The sequence below is a fragment of the Anser cygnoides genome, chromosome 17 (genome assembly GCF_040182565.1).
Source record: "Anser cygnoides isolate HZ-2024a breed goose chromosome 17, Taihu_goose_T2T_genome, whole genome shotgun sequence".
Lineage (NCBI taxonomy): Eukaryota > Metazoa > Chordata > Aves > Anseriformes > Anatidae > Anser > Anser cygnoides.
Genome location: NC_089889.1, coordinates 9,768,936 through 9,788,789, shown reverse-complemented (window position 1 = coordinate 9,788,789; position 19,854 = coordinate 9,768,936). Strand labels below are relative to the sequence as shown.

The 19,854-nt window shown below is 40.0% G+C and overlaps 1 protein-coding gene across 7 annotated transcripts in view; it reads right to left on the bottom strand.

The window, feature by feature from the left end:
• Positions 1-1,654: 1,654 nt before the first annotated feature.
• Positions 1,655-19,854, bottom strand: part of CLTCL1 (clathrin heavy chain like 1) — a 38,041-nt gene continuing 19,841 nt past the window's right edge. The window contains exons 12-34 of one of the 7 annotated variants that reach the window (XR_010825501.1): positions 19,620-19,784; positions 19,026-19,206; positions 18,478-18,641; positions 17,608-17,733; positions 17,140-17,282; positions 16,299-16,533; positions 14,282-14,404; positions 13,710-13,855; positions 13,130-13,313; positions 12,355-12,547; positions 11,711-11,868; positions 11,454-11,618; positions 10,942-11,049; positions 10,402-10,569; positions 10,171-10,320; positions 9,214-9,345; positions 8,730-8,840; positions 7,994-8,164; positions 6,968-7,189; positions 6,234-6,254; positions 4,006-4,081; positions 3,509-3,641; positions 1,655-2,985 (exon numbers count right to left, since the gene is read on the bottom strand). Coding sequence is in view for 5 of the 7 variants with exons in the window: in XM_048063771.2 (XP_047919728.1) it covers positions 2,870-2,985; positions 3,509-3,595; positions 4,006-4,081; positions 6,234-6,254; positions 6,968-7,189; positions 7,994-8,164; positions 8,730-8,840; positions 9,214-9,345; positions 10,171-10,320; positions 10,402-10,569; positions 10,942-11,049; positions 11,454-11,618; positions 11,711-11,868; positions 12,355-12,547; positions 13,130-13,313; positions 13,710-13,855; positions 14,282-14,404; positions 16,299-16,533; positions 17,140-17,282; positions 17,608-17,733; positions 18,478-18,641; positions 19,026-19,206; positions 19,620-19,784 (3,345 nt within the window). In the remaining 2 variants the exon portion in view is untranslated. The remainder of the gene's footprint in view (positions 2,986-3,508; positions 3,642-4,005; positions 4,082-6,233; positions 6,255-6,967; positions 7,190-7,993; positions 8,165-8,729; positions 8,841-9,213; positions 9,346-10,170; positions 10,321-10,401; positions 10,570-10,941; positions 11,050-11,453; positions 11,619-11,710; positions 11,869-12,354; positions 12,548-13,129; positions 13,314-13,709; positions 13,856-14,281; positions 14,405-16,298; positions 16,534-17,139; positions 17,283-17,607; positions 17,734-18,477; positions 18,642-19,025; positions 19,207-19,619; positions 19,785-19,854) is intronic. The other 6 variants (XM_048063771.2, XR_010825502.1, XM_048063768.2 and 3 more) reach the window with 6 other exon arrangements.

Sequence of the window (19,854 nt, the reverse complement as noted above, 5' to 3'; positions counted from 1 at the left end):
AGAGTTTGACAGATGGGGCAAAATCCCCCTAAAGTCTGACAAATAGCAAGAACTATTACGAAAGGAAATCCATACTTGGTTTTTACTGTAAAAACAAGTATGTAAGACATGCTATGTAGGTTCTTAAGCAAGTTACTGTTTGACAGTATCACAGCCCAGAAGTTAGTCTCCAGATACTGCTCTCTGCGGTGAGTTCTGCATGAACAGTCCATTCTGCATGACAGCACTAGCCTAGTCTCACTGAAGCAGTGGGAATTAGTGAGAAGCTTAGTTTTCAAAGGAGGTTTTGTGCAAACAATTTTATCCAAGTTTTTCAAAAACTTGGATTAACACTACAACTTCATAAACTGTATTAAGTCTTCCACATAACCCACTAAAAGAGGGGTTATTTCCTGCTGAGAAAAACTTAACCATTAAAGAAACAGTTAAATAATCTGGTGTGCAAGCATTTGTTCCACAGTTTAGGTACAGTCACAAAGTAACAGCAGGGACTATGCTTCTGGATGCATTTTAGAGTGTAAGAAGATCACAGAATTTATAAAAGCCGTTATACTTAGCAGGAGCTTAAGATTCCAGGAGACCAACTAAAGCAGAACTATTTATCAGAGCTGACAGCCTTGCCTTCCTTGAGAACTCAGTCATTCCTGTAATTAGATTTCTCGACTGAAGCAAATTAAGATCCCCAGGCTAGCTCAATTCTCTACAGGTCATGAGCTGTTCTACTATTTAATCCAGCAGTTTACTGTATTTCACCATCAGCTTGTAATTGTTGCTATCAAGTCACAGTAAATTCTCAATTTGAGGGGAAGGAAACTCCCAGTCATATTAATTGTCGAGCTTGTCTTCAGTTCTAGTTGCCTCACCCAAGTTCCTGTTGACCCACAAAAAACTGCTTACAAAATGGAAGTATTATTTGCCTGGAAAATAGCATGCTACCTGGCTAATTCCTGCTAGGAATAAGTCTAGACAGAGTGCAGATTTGCTTGAACTCGTTAGCTGCTCAGTATTTCAAGCTGAGCCATTGAGTGCTGATCAGTACAAAACCAAGGTTAGTGTGTTACATCAGCACTCGGAGCGCTCTGGGCTTTATTAGAAAAGTAGATAGCACATCTCTTTGCCACTGCTATCACACAGTACAGCAAGCAAGGGAGACAACGTACTAGTTAGAATCATGCTAAAACAGTCTACTGTTACTGATTTCACAGCACTGTTAAGTCTCTACTGGTTGACACATAAAGATGTTTTGCCCCATTCAAGCAGAATTCGTTATGAAAGGTGTAGCTTACCAATACTGTTGCTGTATTAATATATTTCAGTGGAGCAGACTTAGAAGACTATCTGCAGCATCTCCCCCAGCACAGGACTGAGCTTACACTTTTCCAGTCCTGTGAATGAAGTCACGTAAGCATGTGACCACCTGCTGCAGCATGACCCCTGCACATGACAACGTGTGCTGTGTTCATTGAAGAGACTGCAACTCCCTTTTACGTTACTTGCTAAGCCCTCTACGGTATGTGCTTTGGCACAATTTTCCCATTTCCTGTCTGGCATCCTTAGCTGTCACAAATTAAGAAAGCTGATGCTTTAAGTGGTAGTGCATTACTACTAACCAGTCCCCACCCCCAAGACAGGAAGACTAGAACCACACAGTGGATACTGCAGTTTTACATTTATAGTTGGACTTTTATAATATTCAAGATTAGCACAAGATTCATAACCATAAATTATACATTGTTATCTAAGTACATAAAACGTTAATGATACATGTATTTGAAGAGTGGCACAAAGTAATAATACATCCCTGTTGGCATTCTCAAAGAAAGAGGTGGGTGGTAGACACACCATTGATACTACTGCAGCATAGCAGAACTGAGTCACTGCATCTTGTTAATTCAGATGGTGTTGACTCTGCCCACCAGACAGGGTCAGAACATGGTGTGGCAAGAAGCCAATGCCAGAATCAATTAAAGGTGCAAATAAAAAAGTCAGGATTATGGCCCTCCCTACCGCCTCATTGTTTTAGCAGTATGCCCCCCTCCCCAGCCCTGACGCTGTGCTCTTGCATCTTTAGTACTTCGGCAGGCCATGCACACTCCCATGTTCACTTGCCACACATAGCTGAGGTTTCCTTTAGTACCATTTAACGTCAACAAGTAACATGCTCTCCTCTTGATAAACAAAAAGGATCTGGGAAATGTTTACTCTCTGGCATGAGAAGATTTATTTTCTTTAAGTCTCAGATCTACTCCAGAAAATATAGAACAGACTCCAACAGCATTGAACCCCAACAGCATTATTGTCCAGAAAAGGAAGCTTTCCCAATATTCCTCTAAACATTCAGAGCACAAATATCAGAAAGCCCAAATTCTTTTGCACGTAAGACTGCAAACAAAATGGGGTAGTCAGATGTACATAAGCTTTCAACAATTCATTATTAAGGAGATGCTTCACTGAATTGTTAAGAACCCTGCTACTTCAGTAGCTTCAGCTAAAGCTTTAACAACTTGGTGCCAGGCAATTTCCCAGCTGCCTTCAATGGGCTTTGCAAAAGAAAAAAATATGCTCTTCCCCCTGGCCTCAAGCAGTTATTGCTATATGAGTTAGTGAAATAGTGCCTTAACTTCAGACAAGAGTCTCACAATGTCATTAACAAAAGCTGCCTTTCAGAGGTTGAAATGTAACCGGACAATAATCAATAAATAACAGTAACAGGCATCCCGTTGAAGTCTCCTCACTGAGCAGGGCAGCAAGTGTGTTCAGCCAACAGAAGGTCATCTGTGCCTTTAGGACCATTGTACACTTCTTGGAGAAGTTAAAAAGGGACGGGAAGGAAGAGAACAGAGATAGCAAAGGTCTGTCAGAGAGCTAGTTACATATTGAAACCATAAACAGGTGGCTGGGTGAATCCTGGTGCTGAGTATCCGTATGGGAAGTTTGCCTGGGGAGGTACTGCACTGGGGCCTGCTGTTAACATCAACTGCTGGCCTGGAAAAGCATGAGAAAAAAAAAAAGTTAGTTTAAGTACCCAAGGTTCCCTAATGCTAGCTGTACTATGGGACAGAATTATTAGGCTTTTAGCTAAAAATCAGCCACTGTGCAAGCACACACTAGCAAGTTACACTATTACTCAACATGCACCACACAGAGTGGGCACTTAGGCCATCTGCTCTCACTACCAGAAAACTAAGAAAGCAAGGCAAGACTCAGATGGGAAGAGGAGTATCAACTGTTCTTGATGGCAAGATAAACGTGGCTTGTTTTGAAAAGACCACACTGAAAGCCAAACTGATTCTATTTAAACACCATGCATGGTCAGATCTCAAAAGTAAAACAATTCAAGCAATTAGTTAGGTCTGTTAGGTCTCAGTCTGGAAAGTGCTGCAAAAGGCCTGAATGTACCTTGATAGAAGATATGTTTTCATCACTAGGAGCACACATGCCTCATGCATATATTAAATTTAAGTTAACATTTACATTAGACAGTGAACCAGTCACATCCTTCCCTTACCAGCCACTTCTAGGTGCTTGTTAGCAGAATGCCTCTTCATAGGGGCTTCTAAAATAGCAGCACGCTTGGACAGCCATGGTTTTTTGGCTACATTTGTCTTAAAATGGATGAACTAGAAAGCCAGTCTGCCTTTCTACTTGGAAGAGCAGAAAGCAGACACATTCCTCTTAGAAAGGAACAACAGGAGGAATTAGCATGCTCTTTTAGTTATTTCTGGTGTTGTGCACACCTTGGTATCCCCTCTCCTGTTACCGTACTAAAAGGCTATTCCTAAGCTAGGGTTCTGAGCCATGTAAGAGGAGTAATACTTTAGCTGAAGAGAAGTACTGTAAGAGTGAGATGTCACTTCAACAACTTGTGCAGTCCATCTAGCAGAGACGACCATTTTACTAGCTACTGGAAACCAGCTTACTTTGGAGACAGTCATTCAAGTAACCTCCATAAAGAGAGACCACAGTGGCAATAGGTAATCAATTAAAACCAAGTCTTTCACCTACCAAATACTATTGGAGTGGGTTCAGTTACTTGTTCCTCTTCTTTTCTTAGGCTTTCAGAAGCATCAAGTTTATCCACCTACATTGAAGTGAACAGGAGATGTATGAAGGCCTTGCCCAGGAATTGCACTATCACATGAGGCTTTCAATGCCTGGTACCTTAGCTATCAAGGGTTCCTTACTGTAGTCCATTTTGGAGACTATGGCTGGGAACACGCAGACAAAGTCTGTAAACCTGACTTCCCAATTGCTTTAGTTTTATTGCAATAGCTGTCAAATGTAGCTGAGAAAGACCACTATTACCTTCAAGCACAGCATTTTTGGGAGCCCTGCTCTAATTACTGTTAACTCTATGACAAAGAAAACAAGTCAGCTCACTGTAGTTCCAAGGATCATCTCAAATGAGCCTAACCTAGATGTCTACTAACCTGCAAGCCCTCTCCCCTTCATTAAGGGCACCTAGATATTTGCAAATATTCCAGACCATGAAGTTTAATCTTATCTACAACTACAGCCTAACTCTGGTTACAGAGTACTGGTTTAACTGTATTAATATCCACATAGACTCCTTTTAGAGGAAATTCTAGAACCATCATAGGAAGTGGTCTAGTTGTATCTGCTTTATATAGAACCCAGTGTTGTGTGAAATAAAGCTCTGTTCATGCTAAACTCACTTGTCAGAGTGCTATAGTAGTGCAGAAGCTCTGAACACAGCTTTAAATTGGGGGTGGGAGGGTGAGAGAGGAGGGCAGAGAAGGCAACAGTACCTTCCTTCTTTCAGGTTTTAAGTTACATCTTCCATAAGCGAACCATTGAGACTGAAGGCTGCAAAGGCATAAAATCACACAGCTTCATATCCAGATACAGATAGTACTAACATCCCGGGAAAACCTTCTTTTAGCCCAATGCTGTATTTCAGCTGCTCCTCAGCCTCCTTTCCCACTAAAACGATCATATCCAATTTGATGAGTGCTGCAAAAGGGGTCTCTATTATACTTTAGAAAGGTTATCTGGATCTATTGCTTAACAGTTTCCTGATGTTTATTTTTAAGTTTGATGCTCAAATTAATAACTTGAGTGTCAGTATGTCTTAACTCATTCCCTCAGAGCTGTCAACCTAACAGCTTTTCAGGATAACACTGAATATTGGTGTTACAAATATTGTCCCTATTACTGTGGGTCAAAGCAATTGAAAGCTACTGCTTTCAAACTAGTTGCATTGCTGTACTTATGGCCTGGGATTCCCACTCTCACCTGGATTAGACTTTACTCTTTACTGCCCCTAAAGCACTAAGGAATTGGGAACAGAAGTGCAGTTACTCCCTCTGTTGGAGAAATAGCAAGCATGCTGAGAGCAGATACCCTGAAGAAGGGACAAAACCAGCAACTCCAGCAAAGGCTAAACTTCTTTCCAATTTGATGCCTAGAAGTGAAGTTGTTCGAAAGGTTTCCAAATGAATGTTACCATACTTTTTGTACCCAGCCCCTTCTGAGACATAGGCTATTCTATGCTTTCACACCTTTGGTTTAATGCATAAGAGAAAGATAAGTTCTGGAAGACTTACACACTCTGGTAATAAACCAGTCTATTCTTTTGTATCTCTGAAGTTAGTTACGTGACAGGATTTTAGACATACTACAACATTTATAAAACCCATTCTCTAATTTCATGTTTGTAGTTAATTCAGACTAAATTAGTTCCACTGTAAACCATTTTTATCATGCAGATTTTCCTTCTGGCAAGTTATCTGGTATTTAGTAAGAGTAAAGTACTTGTAAATCCAACCAGCAATTTAAAAACCATGATCTTGAAGGTACATTTCGCATGGAAGAGTACAAGTGAACTTGTGTGGCAAGTTTCACCTCAGTAGAATTTGAGGAGGAAGAGTTTAAGATCAGTGCAAGTACTTTCATTATACTAACGGGCAAGACTTACAGGTATTTGTAAAAGATACCTGCCACAAGTTTTCTGTAATATAGTAATTAGGAGCCCAAACAGTCAAGTCCTCAATTACTTGCTTCCATTTCTCATGAAAAAGAGCAGAGTCTGGTTGGATTTTCAAGTTGCTTGTGAATAGTTATCCTTTTAGCATTAGAAAGTGAACAGAAAATGAGTTAGAGCTAAATTACACTGTTTTTCTGGCAGAAGCTACAGCTAGATTCCTGTAAAAGAATCCTAGGGTATTGAGGGACACAAATGAACACAAAAAAGTTTGAAATCAGAGTGTCACCTTATAGAACAGCCCATCAACCTGCAAGAAAATTCAGAGGGGAATACTTAACATGACTGATTAGAGACAACCTGAAGCAGTCATTTCTAGATTACTGATTTCAACAGAATTCTCCACTGTGATGTCCTACACAACACTAGAGTCTTTTAAGGAAGAATCTTAGTTTAATATCCTGGGGCTGTTTGAGACGAGCATTTCAGGACCACACATGATCAGAATCTCTCCCTTCTCAGTTCAAGACTAGCTACTGGTATCAGTATTTTACAGCCAGACTATGCATCTGAAGTTCTGTCTTCCATAAACACCTTATTTTCAGCAATCTACTCATAAGGTTGATGTAGGAACAGTGTGTACTGTTACAGAGAGTACAGCTTTTGAATAACTAACAAGAAAACATACAGAGTACTTTCACAGTTATACCGAGTAAAAAATGATGCAGGTTCTCTTCAGCAAGTCCTCAACTTCATGAACTATGCAGCTGATCTAAAAAGCATACAGTTCCTCACACCCATTGTTAAAAACAAAAGTTAACTACACCTCTTTCAAGTCCTATGCTTTCTATTTAGAAATTTAGCTATCTAGCGTGAAGTGACTAAACCCAGAGAAATTCCCAGAGGACTTAGTGTGAGGAATAATAATACTCTAAATACATGCAAAGAGCTTTACCTGGTTTGCATAACACTAATTGCCCAGCAGACTAAAAGACTCAACTTCTTAGCCTATGCAATACTCACTTTGGTAAGGTACTCTCTCATCACTTGGATGAAATAAGGCATTGCAAAGTCCATGATGTTATGCCTCCATGCCAACTCAAGGACTACATCTGGGTGCAACAAGTCATAACACGTGAAAAGGCAGGCTGCAAAACACTCCTGCTTGCCTTCTTCCAGGAACCATTGAAGCAGCTTCTCAGCTAGTTCTGCATCTTTGGACTCTGCAGCATACTGCATAGCATCCTACAGAAAAGGACAACAGTTAAGCTTGATCCTTGTCTGTCAGTTTGTTGTTTTACACCTTATGTATACGAAACTGCTAGCTAGACGGGCCATGTATTTTGCATACCAAGAAGTTAGTCTTTCACATCACCACACGTGTTGTACAGGATCTAAGTTACAGTATATACACTCATTTAAGTCCTCTTATTCCCAGGCAGCCCAGGTGCTCATTTTAAGGAAAGCCTGTTGCACATTCAGTTAAGTACTTGAAGTGGCCCAATGAGATTTTGCTTAGTTTTGTAGCAGCAAAGATAAAATTTCTGGTATCCCACCTATCTCACAATTAGACATTAAGGATTATCTACAGCAGAAGAAACTACTGCATCAACTGCTTGGTATCTGGCAAGACTGAAGACTATTTGTCAGCTTTGCTACAGAGCACTCAAGAACTGGCTCATGTGAAATCACTACAGGCTTAAGTGCTATACCACTCTACTCATGTTTCATCTCTACCCTATATGGACAAAGTCTTTAGGTCTACATAGAATGTTCTGCACTGACAGAGAAAACTGTCCAGATGCCTTTGATGGGCATAGAGAGATCTCTGAGTACAGGACAGCATTATCAAATTAGACTTAAGGTCTACATTTGAAATTGCAAGCTATTCTGCTCTAATATTCTTTCCTTAAACTTCAAGGGAAGGGTTAAGATTCATTGGAACCCCAGATTTGAAGCTAAAAGAATGCATTCAGTTTCCAGGAGCCTATGCTTCAGATATCAGACTCTTCTTTTTGACAGTCAGGGAGAAAAGCTGTGTTAACTCACCTTATACAGACGGTCTTTCTTGCATAGCTCCACGCTCTGTTTCCAGCGGTTGTTGCCCTTATACAAGTATGCTGCAATACGCCTAAATTCAATTAGTTCATGCTTTTCCAGACGCTGAGCCAATGTTATGTTATCAAAGTTGTCATAGGCATCAATGGAAGCTCTCAAACCCTGTTTGAGAGAGAATTGTTACCCATGCTTCCAGATGATGGTAGGTGAGAGATACAGGAGAGAAGCATCCAAGGATGCCTCACAAGTGCTTAGGTTACTCCAGACAGATGTTAATGCTATGGCTGGCTACAGCTTCTTTGCCCTGCATACTTCAGGCCTTTCTTTCAAGGACTGTTTTTAATATAGCAAGATTTTAACTTGGTTGTATGAACTTCACTTTGCAGACTAAATAGAATAGAAAAGCTTGTCCTACGAATATCAGTCAACAGGGCCAGAAGAAAATTTGTTTACAGAAGTTTTGCCTACTAAAGTACATACCCAATGCTGACCTTTATGAAGTCTTGTTCTGAGAGAAGTAACTGCGGTATCTGCTTTGTTTGCAGGTTATCAGATTGTGACCAAAGCACCCCATGGCCCAAAGGGTCTGATTCTATCCCCACTACTGTTACACTGCAGAAGTTCCCCTTTGCTCAAGGGAATTACACCTTGTCAGCTGGGAAACAACTAAACCATGACTATTTTACTTTTTTTGATCAGGCCTACTGGTCTCTTTTGTGGGGCTCACCTGATAGTCTTCCTCCTCTGTTAAAAGGTTGTTTAGAGCTTCATTAACTCCTTTGTTGTTGTGGTTCTGGACTGAACGCAGGTAAGGCTTTACTAGAAGTAGCTGATTAACCTGGAATTAAGATATTTTCAATACAAGATTAACTATACTAGTTCTGACACTTGATACTCCTGAAATAAGTTCCCATTTGTTATAGCAAGAGTTTATGCTTACTGTCAGGACTGTGTATGCTTGCTATCAGAACTACAGACAAGTCATATTGTGTTGTTGCTGGAAGTAAAATGAAACAGCCTACTAGGACAGTTATGCTAACTCTTCTAGTGCTTCCCATATTAATACAGGACTGGACTGCTCCTCAGTCCCTCATACTTGAGGGAAAGCCACCTGACAGACACCAGCCCTTTTTTTCCCCTTCTCAGACAGAGACTAGAATGTCTTTACTTGCATGGGGGTTTTCTGTTCATCCACTATCTCCCAAACTCACCTTTGAGAAAAAATTGACTGTCCTCGTATGATCCAGTCGTGGAGATAATACAAGCAGAAGATCATTGATCAGCAGAGGTTTGTAGTCCAAGTAGAATTGCAAGGCTTTGTAATACAGCTCCACGTTGGCCACCTGCATGGTTATACACTAGTAAGTACTTCACATGCAAGTAAATCTAAGGTGCTTAATTTGGATCATTTAACTCAGCAGAAAGTTTATCTGACTCTTATATAAAAGCTTAAATTTTCTTCTACCGGACAGTAGCATTACACTTGCATGCATAATTCTTGTTGAATCTCATGACTGCTTCTAGTGTCATCTGCTTCCAGATGGTGAAGTTACAACCTAGCAGGAACAGTCCAAACCAATTCTAACCCATCCACGGTTAAGAGATCCCAGCACTGGCAGCCCACTAGACTTAATGTGATCACGTGTTTAACTCCTAAAGGCTGTAAACTTAACCACTCTTAAGCTGTTGCCTTGAAACCCGTAAGACCAGTAAGAATGGGTTCACAGCCTGAAATCTTATCTAAACTATTCATTAATCCCCTATTCTCCACTGCATTCATAGGACTGCCCAGCCCATTTCTCTCACTGAAATAGCTGGAAACTGCAAGGATCTTTCAAGAAATGTTACAACCTCAGACTGAGGCAACAGTCAGGTCAAAGATATTGAGGAGGTTGTGCCCTTGCTTGTGACCTACAATCCTGAGCAGTCCCTGAAAACATTCTGTGCTATAGGCTGCCGCTCATCAGAACATGCTGCACAACAGCAAACAAAGGGTACAAGCTTAGATTAATTCTTGTGCTAAACTATTTGGATGATTTGTTTTAAATACAGCATGAAAACTGGGTAATAGTAGCTTAAGCAAACTTAAGTGGGGATTTTGTTCTGCATTTTTGCCTTAGTTCTGAAAGAATCTTTCAGCACTCTGATTCAGTTAACTATCAACTTGCCTTGGCAATTATGTCTTTAAACTGCCCTTCTTTCCAGGCATCGGTGGGATGATTCATCATGGTAATTATTGCATTGTCATACTCCTCGTATTTGTCATAAAGGAATACAAGTTCTGCCCAGAGATGAGCCTGTTCTGCAGCTCTGAGCACCTGATAAAATAAGACGACAGTCAGTTTGATTCATTAACAGCTTCCCTACTTCACTTGCAGTGTAGTTACTTTACTGCATACCTTTGGAATATTAACTCGAGACCAAAAGAGCTCCAAATGTTCCCTCATTTTCTGAGGCTTGAATTTAGAGTATAAGATGGCAAGTTCAGTAAACATCCCCATGTGAGCACGCTCTAGACCCAAAGCAGCTTCCAAAAGAGCAATCAGTTCTTCAAAGTAGCCACGATCCTGGATATTAGGAAAATAAGGATTAATTGCAAATTCATAACCAACTAGCACTTAAAACTTGCTAAAAATAAAAAGCTTATTTACTTAAATTCAACAAACTTTTCTCTCCAAATTAGAGTGCTTAGTTTTATAAGACTCTATTTGAATAAGGCAACAGAATTGTAAAAGAAGGGACAGTGAAAGCTATCACCCTTCCATTTACTATAAAAGGTTTGCATGAAACTATTAGGAAATAGAGGAAGAATAAATTCAATTTACTTCTGCAGTCATTAAACATTAGTCCCACAGGGTGTCAGGTTTTAGCTGGGACCACTTTATTAGCAGATACAAGTACTCTGTATAGATTTTCTAGGACATTAACAGTGATCTAACCTGATAGTAACTAATCAGCTCTTCAAGTTCATCAGCATGAATGACTATGTGTAAGCCACATATCTGTGCCAAGCGGAATTCTTTTCCATCCACACAGGCAAAACATACCTGTAACGAGAGATAGCAGAGTCAGTTCACAGGAGAATACTGCAATGCTTATTTAGACTCTTTATATTAAAGGACAAAGTTGATTAGCAAAGCTTTAACAAATTCAGGGCTTACTACAGTTCCTAATAGGTATTACTGTAATACTGCCATTCATTTTACACTGTTCTGAAACTAACCTTTATTATCTCAGGCAAGATGACAGCTTATGAAGATACAGATGTGCTCTGTAGCCAGAAACAGCAAGTCACTATCAAATATCATCACAGATGGTTATGCATCAACTATTCTTTAATTCCCACATTACTGACAGAGCAAAGGAGTCCAATTATGCTCAAAAGCAACATGCTCAGAAGCAACAACCGTGTGTGTTCTGCAGATTATTAAAAAATGCAAGTTTTGGTTACCTCCTTCCAAGTCCTTGTGCTGTTGGCTTTGCGGCCACTGTCCACTGCTGCCTGATACTCTCCAAGGTGTACCAAGGTAGATGCCAGGCGAGCAAAATTAGACACGTTGTTATAGAGTAGTTTTGCTGCTTCATACATCCCTTCTTCGTAACAGCGATCACCAACCTGGATTAGGAGTCCAAGGTAAACAAGGGTAACAGCAAGAATCAAGTCAGCTAAGCAGCAAGTCAGACATAGGAACTGTGATCAAGACATACCTGCTGTATATGGGCATTATTAGGGCCACTAATAAACTCCTCCAGTTCTGAGAGACGATTAGTTTTTGCCAAGGCAAAAATAAGTTCCGTCTCCACATAAGACTCTCTAGCCTTCTTCCTGGCCATCTGTAAGAACTTGACTAGGTCCTCCCAGTTATCTTGAAGAGAGAAAAGATATTTCAGATCCTCTATTTAGTTATTCTGTCTTGCTCTCCTTGCTCACATCAGGAACACAGTTTTCACCAGTATGCTCAATGATACTAAGCCATCTGCATCTGAGTTAAGGTATTCTCTGCTAAACATTGAGTCACCTTCATATAACGTTGAACTTCTTGCAACTATCCTAGAATTCAATTGGCAAGCAATTCTGCCACGTACAGCTAAAATCAATACACTATACTCAGTTGTATTTAGACCATAACGGTCCAAATTATCTTCACAGGGAGGTCTATCATTGTTGTAGCAAAACAGACAAATTTGTTGACAGGAATCTCACTAAAGTGACTCATCCACTCCATAGACTAGCTAGTCCAATTTACTCTGAAACAGAATTTGCACATCTCAAGAATCCTTGCTGCTCAAGGTAAATGAAATAACCCAACTCTTACCCAAGCAATCTTAAGTTTGAAGATAATTTGGCTTACCATTTCTATTAGCTGCTTGAACAACTTCCATGTAGGCAGACGGATCATCTGCCTTTATGTAGGAGTCAATGGCTTCTTTCACCAAGTCCTTCTGCAGCTGTGCTCTGGCTAGTTGGCTCCATACTGCTGGTTCATTACATCTCTCTGCAAATTCATAAGCACGGTCTAAATTGCCAATGTGTTCAATCAGCACCTGTTTGAAATTGAAATTGCAAGATGAAAAAATAAAATAAAAATCAAAGCCTTGTAACATCTTCCTTTCCACAAAAAACTCTTCCTTCAAACACATAGGTTGTTCTAAGTAAGCGATACAAAGCTAACTGCTTTTAGAAAAGCCCTTTCTGTCCAGTGAAGTAGAGCAGCAAGAATAGATAAATGATAGCAACAGGAGTTCTTCTACCCTGAAGAAGTCAGTATTCTGGCCTGAAGACAACGCCTAGTAGCATTTGATTCTCCTGCCCCTTTCAGGTGTAAGTCTCCAAGGCAGTCATTCACAGTGAAACGCAGCATGCACACAAGCGTGTAGCACAACACTCTAAAATCTTTTTATTACTTTGAACAGATCTGCATCTGAACTCATCAGTTTGAATCTGCTTTGTTATTCTTTGCACGTATTCCCACTTTTTGCTACAAACTGATATAATTTAGGAACCATACTGTTAAGTCTCAATGATTTAAGTTACAATCATTCCAGGAGAATCAATTTAACATTATACTTTTTTCCATTCTCTCTATTACTAGCATTCTATATGTTCATGTAGGAACCACACCTCACCTGGATTGCTGAAGTATTAACATCAAATTTTCTGAATATAGCAAAGGCTTCTTCATATAGTTCATTACTGATGGCAATGTTTGCAATATCTGGGGCATCATAGTTATCCAGTCGATTAATGTACTCCATCACACGAGTGCGGTCAGCCTTGATGGCAGTCAGGATCAGCAGATTCTGGAGGTTCCTTTGGTTAACAAAAGGCACAGGTTATAAGCAGGTGTTGGGCACTTTTTAAGTGACACATATTGTACATGCAACAACAGCTGCATACACCTGCTTGCTGTTGATAGCAACAACCTTTCATTCCCAGATTGAGGAATATTGATATCTGCCTTCCAAATGAAATTGCTTACCAGTGTCAGTGTTGTTTTCTTTCAACGCATCACTGCAAATTGAATAGCATGAACTAGCTCTGTATTTAAATCACAAAGAACCTTAAGTTCTCCTTTTTGGCCTGCCTATTCACATTTAGAAGCGCTTAGGTCTTGGAACCAAGAAGCCCACAAATAATTTGGGTCACTTCACAACCTAAAGAGACGCACTGAATAGGCTAAATTTGTGAACAAAGCTCTCTCCTTACCTGTGTTCACTGAATACAGAATTATCCAAGACAATTTTTTCCAATAACTCAATTAATTCATTAGGCAGGTCTGCAGTCATGAAAGCTTTCACAGTGACAGAAACCTCCTCTGGATCCTGCGTCTCTGATAAAGCTGTTTGGACAACCTGGATTTGAACGTAGGAGAATATTAAGCATTTTTCCCAAATAAGATATTTACCAACCCATTACAGTGAGCTACAAATTAAGGCTTCAGAACTTTGAAAGTATTGTCATACCCAGCAAGAAAGAACTACTTCTGTACTAGACATACATATTAAAAGTCACACCTTGGGACTGCACAGGGAGCAAATTCACTAGAGACCCGTTCTGTCCTGTGGGTCACTCCATAGGACAGAACAATATCATCTTACTGATAATTAAGTTTTCCGACCGTGAAGCTCTGAGCTAATACTTGCCACTCAAACTCTTACAAACTTTTGTACAACTGAGATGAGGCCTCAGAGAACCATGTGGGGAAGACAGCTACTTCAGTGTACCACAAAGGTTCTGAGTTCTCCTTATAGTGACGAAGTTTAGCCTTTGTGCTGTACCTGGTCAATAAGCTGCCGCCTGAATGGGTTGTTTTCTTCTAAAACATTTGCCCAGAGTTCAGGGTCCTTCCTGCGAACTAGATAGCGAGCCTCACTCTTAAACAGTGAGTTCTCATTGCAGACCTGAAGGAGAAGTTGCAAAAATTGGAATTAACATCAAGAGTTAGTACCACAAGACAGGTTTAACTAGCTATGAGTCAGACAGTCTAAAAAACTGACTAGAACTAATTGCTGACCAATGCTAATGCCACAGACAAAGTTCTTACCCAACCTCTGATCTGGAAGGCTCATGGAGAAGGTCTCCAGCAGAATTCCTATAGCTTCTCTTGGTTTTGCCCGACACACAAATACTGTGACAGTGGCTTCACAGTAACTATTTGCTTCTGTTTGAAGTGAAGACCTGCAGAAGCCTGAAGAACTTAAATTTTAAACCTAAGAAAGGGAGCCACTTGCTTGGGCGGTGTTAAGTAGTGAATTGAGGAATGGTGTTGGTGTTCAAAGCCAGAAATAGGTTACCTATTTGGTGTCATTAACTTTACACTAGAAATGTTCAGAGAAGCAGGTGGCTTGGTTTCCCGTTAAAATGTTAAGGGTACAGAATAAATATGGGATTTCCTATAGAAGTGCAACAAGTTGTTATGAGTTATGACCCTATTAGTGCCACTAATTTAAATGTCCAACTGGAAAAGTAGAAACCTAAAGGCCTATTTGGTCTTCTACCAACAGGTCATGTTCTGTTAGTATCAGAATTAGCTCTTGAAATCTCAAGTACTTCGCTGTAAGCAAATTAGTAGTTGCACAATTTTCCTTTACATTATACATCTATTAGTTGCCTGGTTTCAGGAGTTGAGCCCTTTCCCAGGAAGGAGCAATGCCTCAAGAATAGTTCTCACAGGAGGAAGAGCTTTCATTCATGACCTGAAGCACCCATTCAGAATATCAGCTCAAGGAAGAAACTGGTACTGACAGGTTTTTATGATTAACTAGAAAGTTAAAGTCTATCCTAACAAAGTCTCCTATGGAAACAATTCAGAGCCACTTTCATATTCTGAAGCAAGAAACAAGCTGAATACAGCCAGCTACTTGCTTTATCTTTACAGCTACAAAGGAGGTATTGCTTCAAAAATAGTTGCTTCAGGCTGAAAAGTCATCCACTTTTAGTGGCAAGTCTAGATTATACCTTCCTTCTAACAACTACAGTGGGGGTCTTGTCAGGAAACGGCATTTACTTCTTTTTACACAGCGCAAAACAAGCTAGTTCTTACCCCTACACAGCTGACATTCTTTGCATATACTATATAAGGCAGAAGTGCAAGTAGGAGAATGTTTTCTTTAACAGCAGTCACAAGAACTGCAATCTGACATTAAGCTCTGGTGTTCAGTATGAGACATTAGGACATATTTGAAAAACACTGTGAACTTCACTTGCCCTTGAACTTCTAAGGGAGGTTCGAGGAATCAACAAGTTTAAGATAGGAAAGGAATGCTATCTGAACAAGTCCTTGCAGTCTGACTGTCAACATTTATTTTCCTCATTTCTAGTTGTGCATCGGAACAGCTCTTCAAGGGTCAACCACAGCAAGGGAAAATCACATCCCCCTTTCTAGTTTCAATCCGAAGTTTCAGGGAGGATTTTCTTCCTCCCACCGAGTTAAACTAGGTGACAACCTCTCCTTTCTGTTGATCAAGTGCTCAATGCTCAAAGAAACCCAAGTTAACCAAGGTTTAGCATTGGTATATTTGTCACCTGGGCCAAGTAAACTTGATCAACTTTTGAGCAGTCTGTGGATGAAAGATGAATGGTAGCTTAAATCTGCAGAGCTGCATTATTTTAGTTTTGACATAAAGCATGAGAGCTCCTTGTTATCATAAAAATTACTGTCTCCATGTAGAAGAATCCTGTCTACCTCAACTCCTGAGTGAGACTGCAAGACAGGATTCTGAAAATGTTAGTCAAATAGCAAGCTAAGTTTCTGCTTCAGGCAGCAAGTATGTTTATAAATGTAGTTTTGCCAACCTTTATGAGTTCCAGATCACATTGCCCCCTCTCATATGCAACGCAGGCCAGATGAGGATCCCTCTTTTCACAATATTTGCCAACTACACGGCTGTCATAGTAAGGATTCTCACGAAGGAACCGCTCTGGATTATTATTACTATCAATGTAGATTTTGGCCAAGGCATTATGAGTTGCAGGTTCTTCACAGCCTTCGTGAATCCTTGATTCGAGCCATGGCAACAGCAACTTAAGCCTTTGAAGAAAACATTTTAGGTTTATAAGTTAGACCAAGGTATGCATGACAGATACTAATTAATATCTGGGCTTCCCTTCAAGCAAGTTCTTCTGGTCAAACTCAAAAGCAGACGGAAAACAGCCACCTATTTTTAAATGTCTTAAACGAATGGAGGCCAGGTCTGCAGTTTAACATCAGGGAAGCTGGCAGGTGGCATTAGTTTTGTCAGTTTTCTTTATAACTTCTGTTTTAAGTGGCTCTTCACACTTAAATGCATTTGTACATTTTACAGGTGGCTACAAACTAATTACACAAGCTGCCATGTGCCTATAATGAGACTGTTAAGACAATTTTATCCAGAGTTACTCCAAAGGCACATCCCATGGGAAGATGTTCAGGAACGAGAGTTCAAATGCCATATTATCCATCATGTAGTGCTGTCAGGCATCTTATATTGCCCATATAATTCAGAGACTTGCTAGCAAATCTAAACTGCTTTTCTATAAAGAAATATAAAACAATATTAATATTGTGTCCTTCAGTAGAACTGCATCCAATTCAATTTGGGCATATACCAGGGTCAGGAAAGCCTGACACTGGTGTTTACAGATCAATTTTCATTACCGATTTCTTTTTTCCACTTCAGCCACCAACTCATCTGTTGAGAACTGGCCTCTAACCACCATGATCAAGTTCTTAATTACATCTTCAGAACAATCCACATCAAGAAGCCCTCCAACCACTGCTGGTATACGGCTGGGATTCACCTAGAATAAGCCACAATCATTAAAATCAGTTATTAGCATTATTAATAACCCATCCCCAGTCTTCCATATAAAGAAAGTTCTAGTTAACAGTTTAAACTATGTTTTAAGAGCAGTGATTTTTAAGTTACTAACACATCTGTATATGAATTCCAGGAAAAACTACACTTGTAGGTTTGTGATAGAGGAGGGCTCAGTGAAGAGCCTCTGCATGAGAAGTGTGAGCATAAAAGATGTAGCCAAATCTGCTTTAGTCAACTGAAAGTAGTTCAGTTTCCTTCCTTAGAAGGAAGGAAAAAGCAAGAGTTTAAAAGTGCATTCTTCTTACCTTCTGTACGTATATCTCTATATACTTCTGCAGGTTATTGCGATATAAGTAGAGCACCAGGTCATGAACAAAGTCAAATCGATCACAGACAATGATCAGAGGAAGTTGGTCTGTCAGCTTTGCCTCCTGTATTTTGTGCAAAAAAAATGTAAGAAAGCAACCATCCTTTGTCAAAGCATTTTCAAAGCAGTAAAGTCTGACCAAGTTGTCCCAGCACTAGAAATCACAACACATTCAAAAATTTAAGGCTGTCTGCAGACAACTGACTTCAAAAGCAAGTTAGCCACTATGAGTGCCACATGGCCAGTCAGGCAATTGAGTTTTAAGTTTAGGCTCTTCAACAAGTGCTGTATTAGGCCCACATTCCTAGCTTCAACATGACTATCAATTCATATATCAATTCAGAAGACCATTGCTGGGCCAAGAACTTCCCGCAAAATTAAATGGCATTAAAATGCCATTTTACCAGTTACAAAGCATGCAAAGTGTTGTGCATGGTAAGTCCTGTTTTAATAAGCTTCGTCTAGCCAATATCCTTGATAAAGCTTTGGCTGATACTTCAGCACAGTATTTCCTTCTGCCAACCTGGATTCACCTACCATTAGGTGAAAACACAACTTGTACCAAATTCATGAATATCATACTGGCTAGTTTTATAGGAATGGTGAATTTGTTTTTCCAGACACAGCACAGAAGGACCTATTATATTCCTGCAAAAGAACTAGATTCCTATTCTGGTTATATAGTAAACTATTCATGGCCATGCCAGCTAAAACTTGAGTTGCTATTTCCCTCCATTCAGAAGGCTGTAGTTCTGCTGCTAAGCAAAACATACAGAGGATTGCTTGATTTGTTAGACAGAATATTTACCTTCAGAAAGTTCTTCACCCGTTCTGGGTTATAGCAGTTACTTTCACGGCAGATTCTTTCTACTTCCTTTATCTGACCTGTCTTGCAAGCTGCCTGGATGTACTTGAAGTGAACATCTGGATCCTGGCTGAAGTTTACAATGGAACCCAAGAAATAGAACAGTCCTAGAAAGAGTCACATGTTTTTAATAGTTAAAAGGTGAGTGAAGCAAGTGTGCTTATGGGTTTCATCTTTTAACTTTGTTCAACACTGCTGAGAGTAGTTTCCCTTCAACTGCAGGAAAAGCAGAAGGTTTTTTTTGTTTTGTTTTGTTCCCCTCCCCCCCCCCTTCAGGTTTTGTCTCTCTCTGAGACTTACTCAAGAGGGTTAAGAAAGTTTCTAGACAAAGTTACCCCCAAAGCTATTCACTGTGATGAACTCAGCACTTTGATCAATGCATTCCAAGATTCAGCCATGTGAAGGTGCCTTTCCCATAAAAGCTACAATCCTTACTAGAAGCTTCAGTTGAGTAGTGCTTCCAAGGAAGCTGCTTCCTTTTAATACTGTACCTTCATAGCTTTTGAAAGATTCAAAAAGCTCCACAAGAGACTGGGTGCCAAGCTGTTCATGGTACTTAGAAGCAACCTGCACACAAAGCTGTAGATTTTGCCGAATGTTGGCTGACAGCATAGCACGCAGGCACTCCACCGAGTCTTCAACAGAGAGAGAGCCAAAGAAGTTCACAAGCCACTGCAAAGAAAAACTTTACTGAGTAACTTATACAGGATTCATCTGACTTCTCACAACAGAACAACTAGCCAAAGCTTCTACCCCAGGCAAGCCTTTCATGTGTTAAGACCAAAGACTTGAAAAGAAACATATTCATCATCTTTACAACTGCAACAAAAATGCAGTTTGGAAATAAGATCGGAAATGCCCACCCAAGAAACTGAAGGCAGACAAGCTATCAGAAGTATAGATTAAGGTTTAATCATTAACTGGATAAATGTTCTTGAATCACAGTTACATGTGCTGCTTAGGTAGTTGTAAAACATCTTATAGCTGCTGCAGGGATTTTAACAGCTACAGAAATGCTAAGGAGAGGTCACTTCACCCACCGAAGCTCAGGCTTTCATTTTTTTTCCTGTGCTCAATAAACTTACCTCAGGATTCAAGAGATGAGTGTGAACAACAGCACGTTTAATATCATAGAGATCGGTGTAGTGTTCCAAAGCTCGCTGGAGCAAGCCTGCCTTTTCACACAGCTGGGCAATATGAGCACGATCATAGTGTGTAAACATTTGGTTTCCAAGGATGGCATCTGCAACCTGGGAGATTACATTTCATTTCATACTCAGACTGTTAGAGAATCACAGCAGCTCAAGCTGAAGTTTGTTG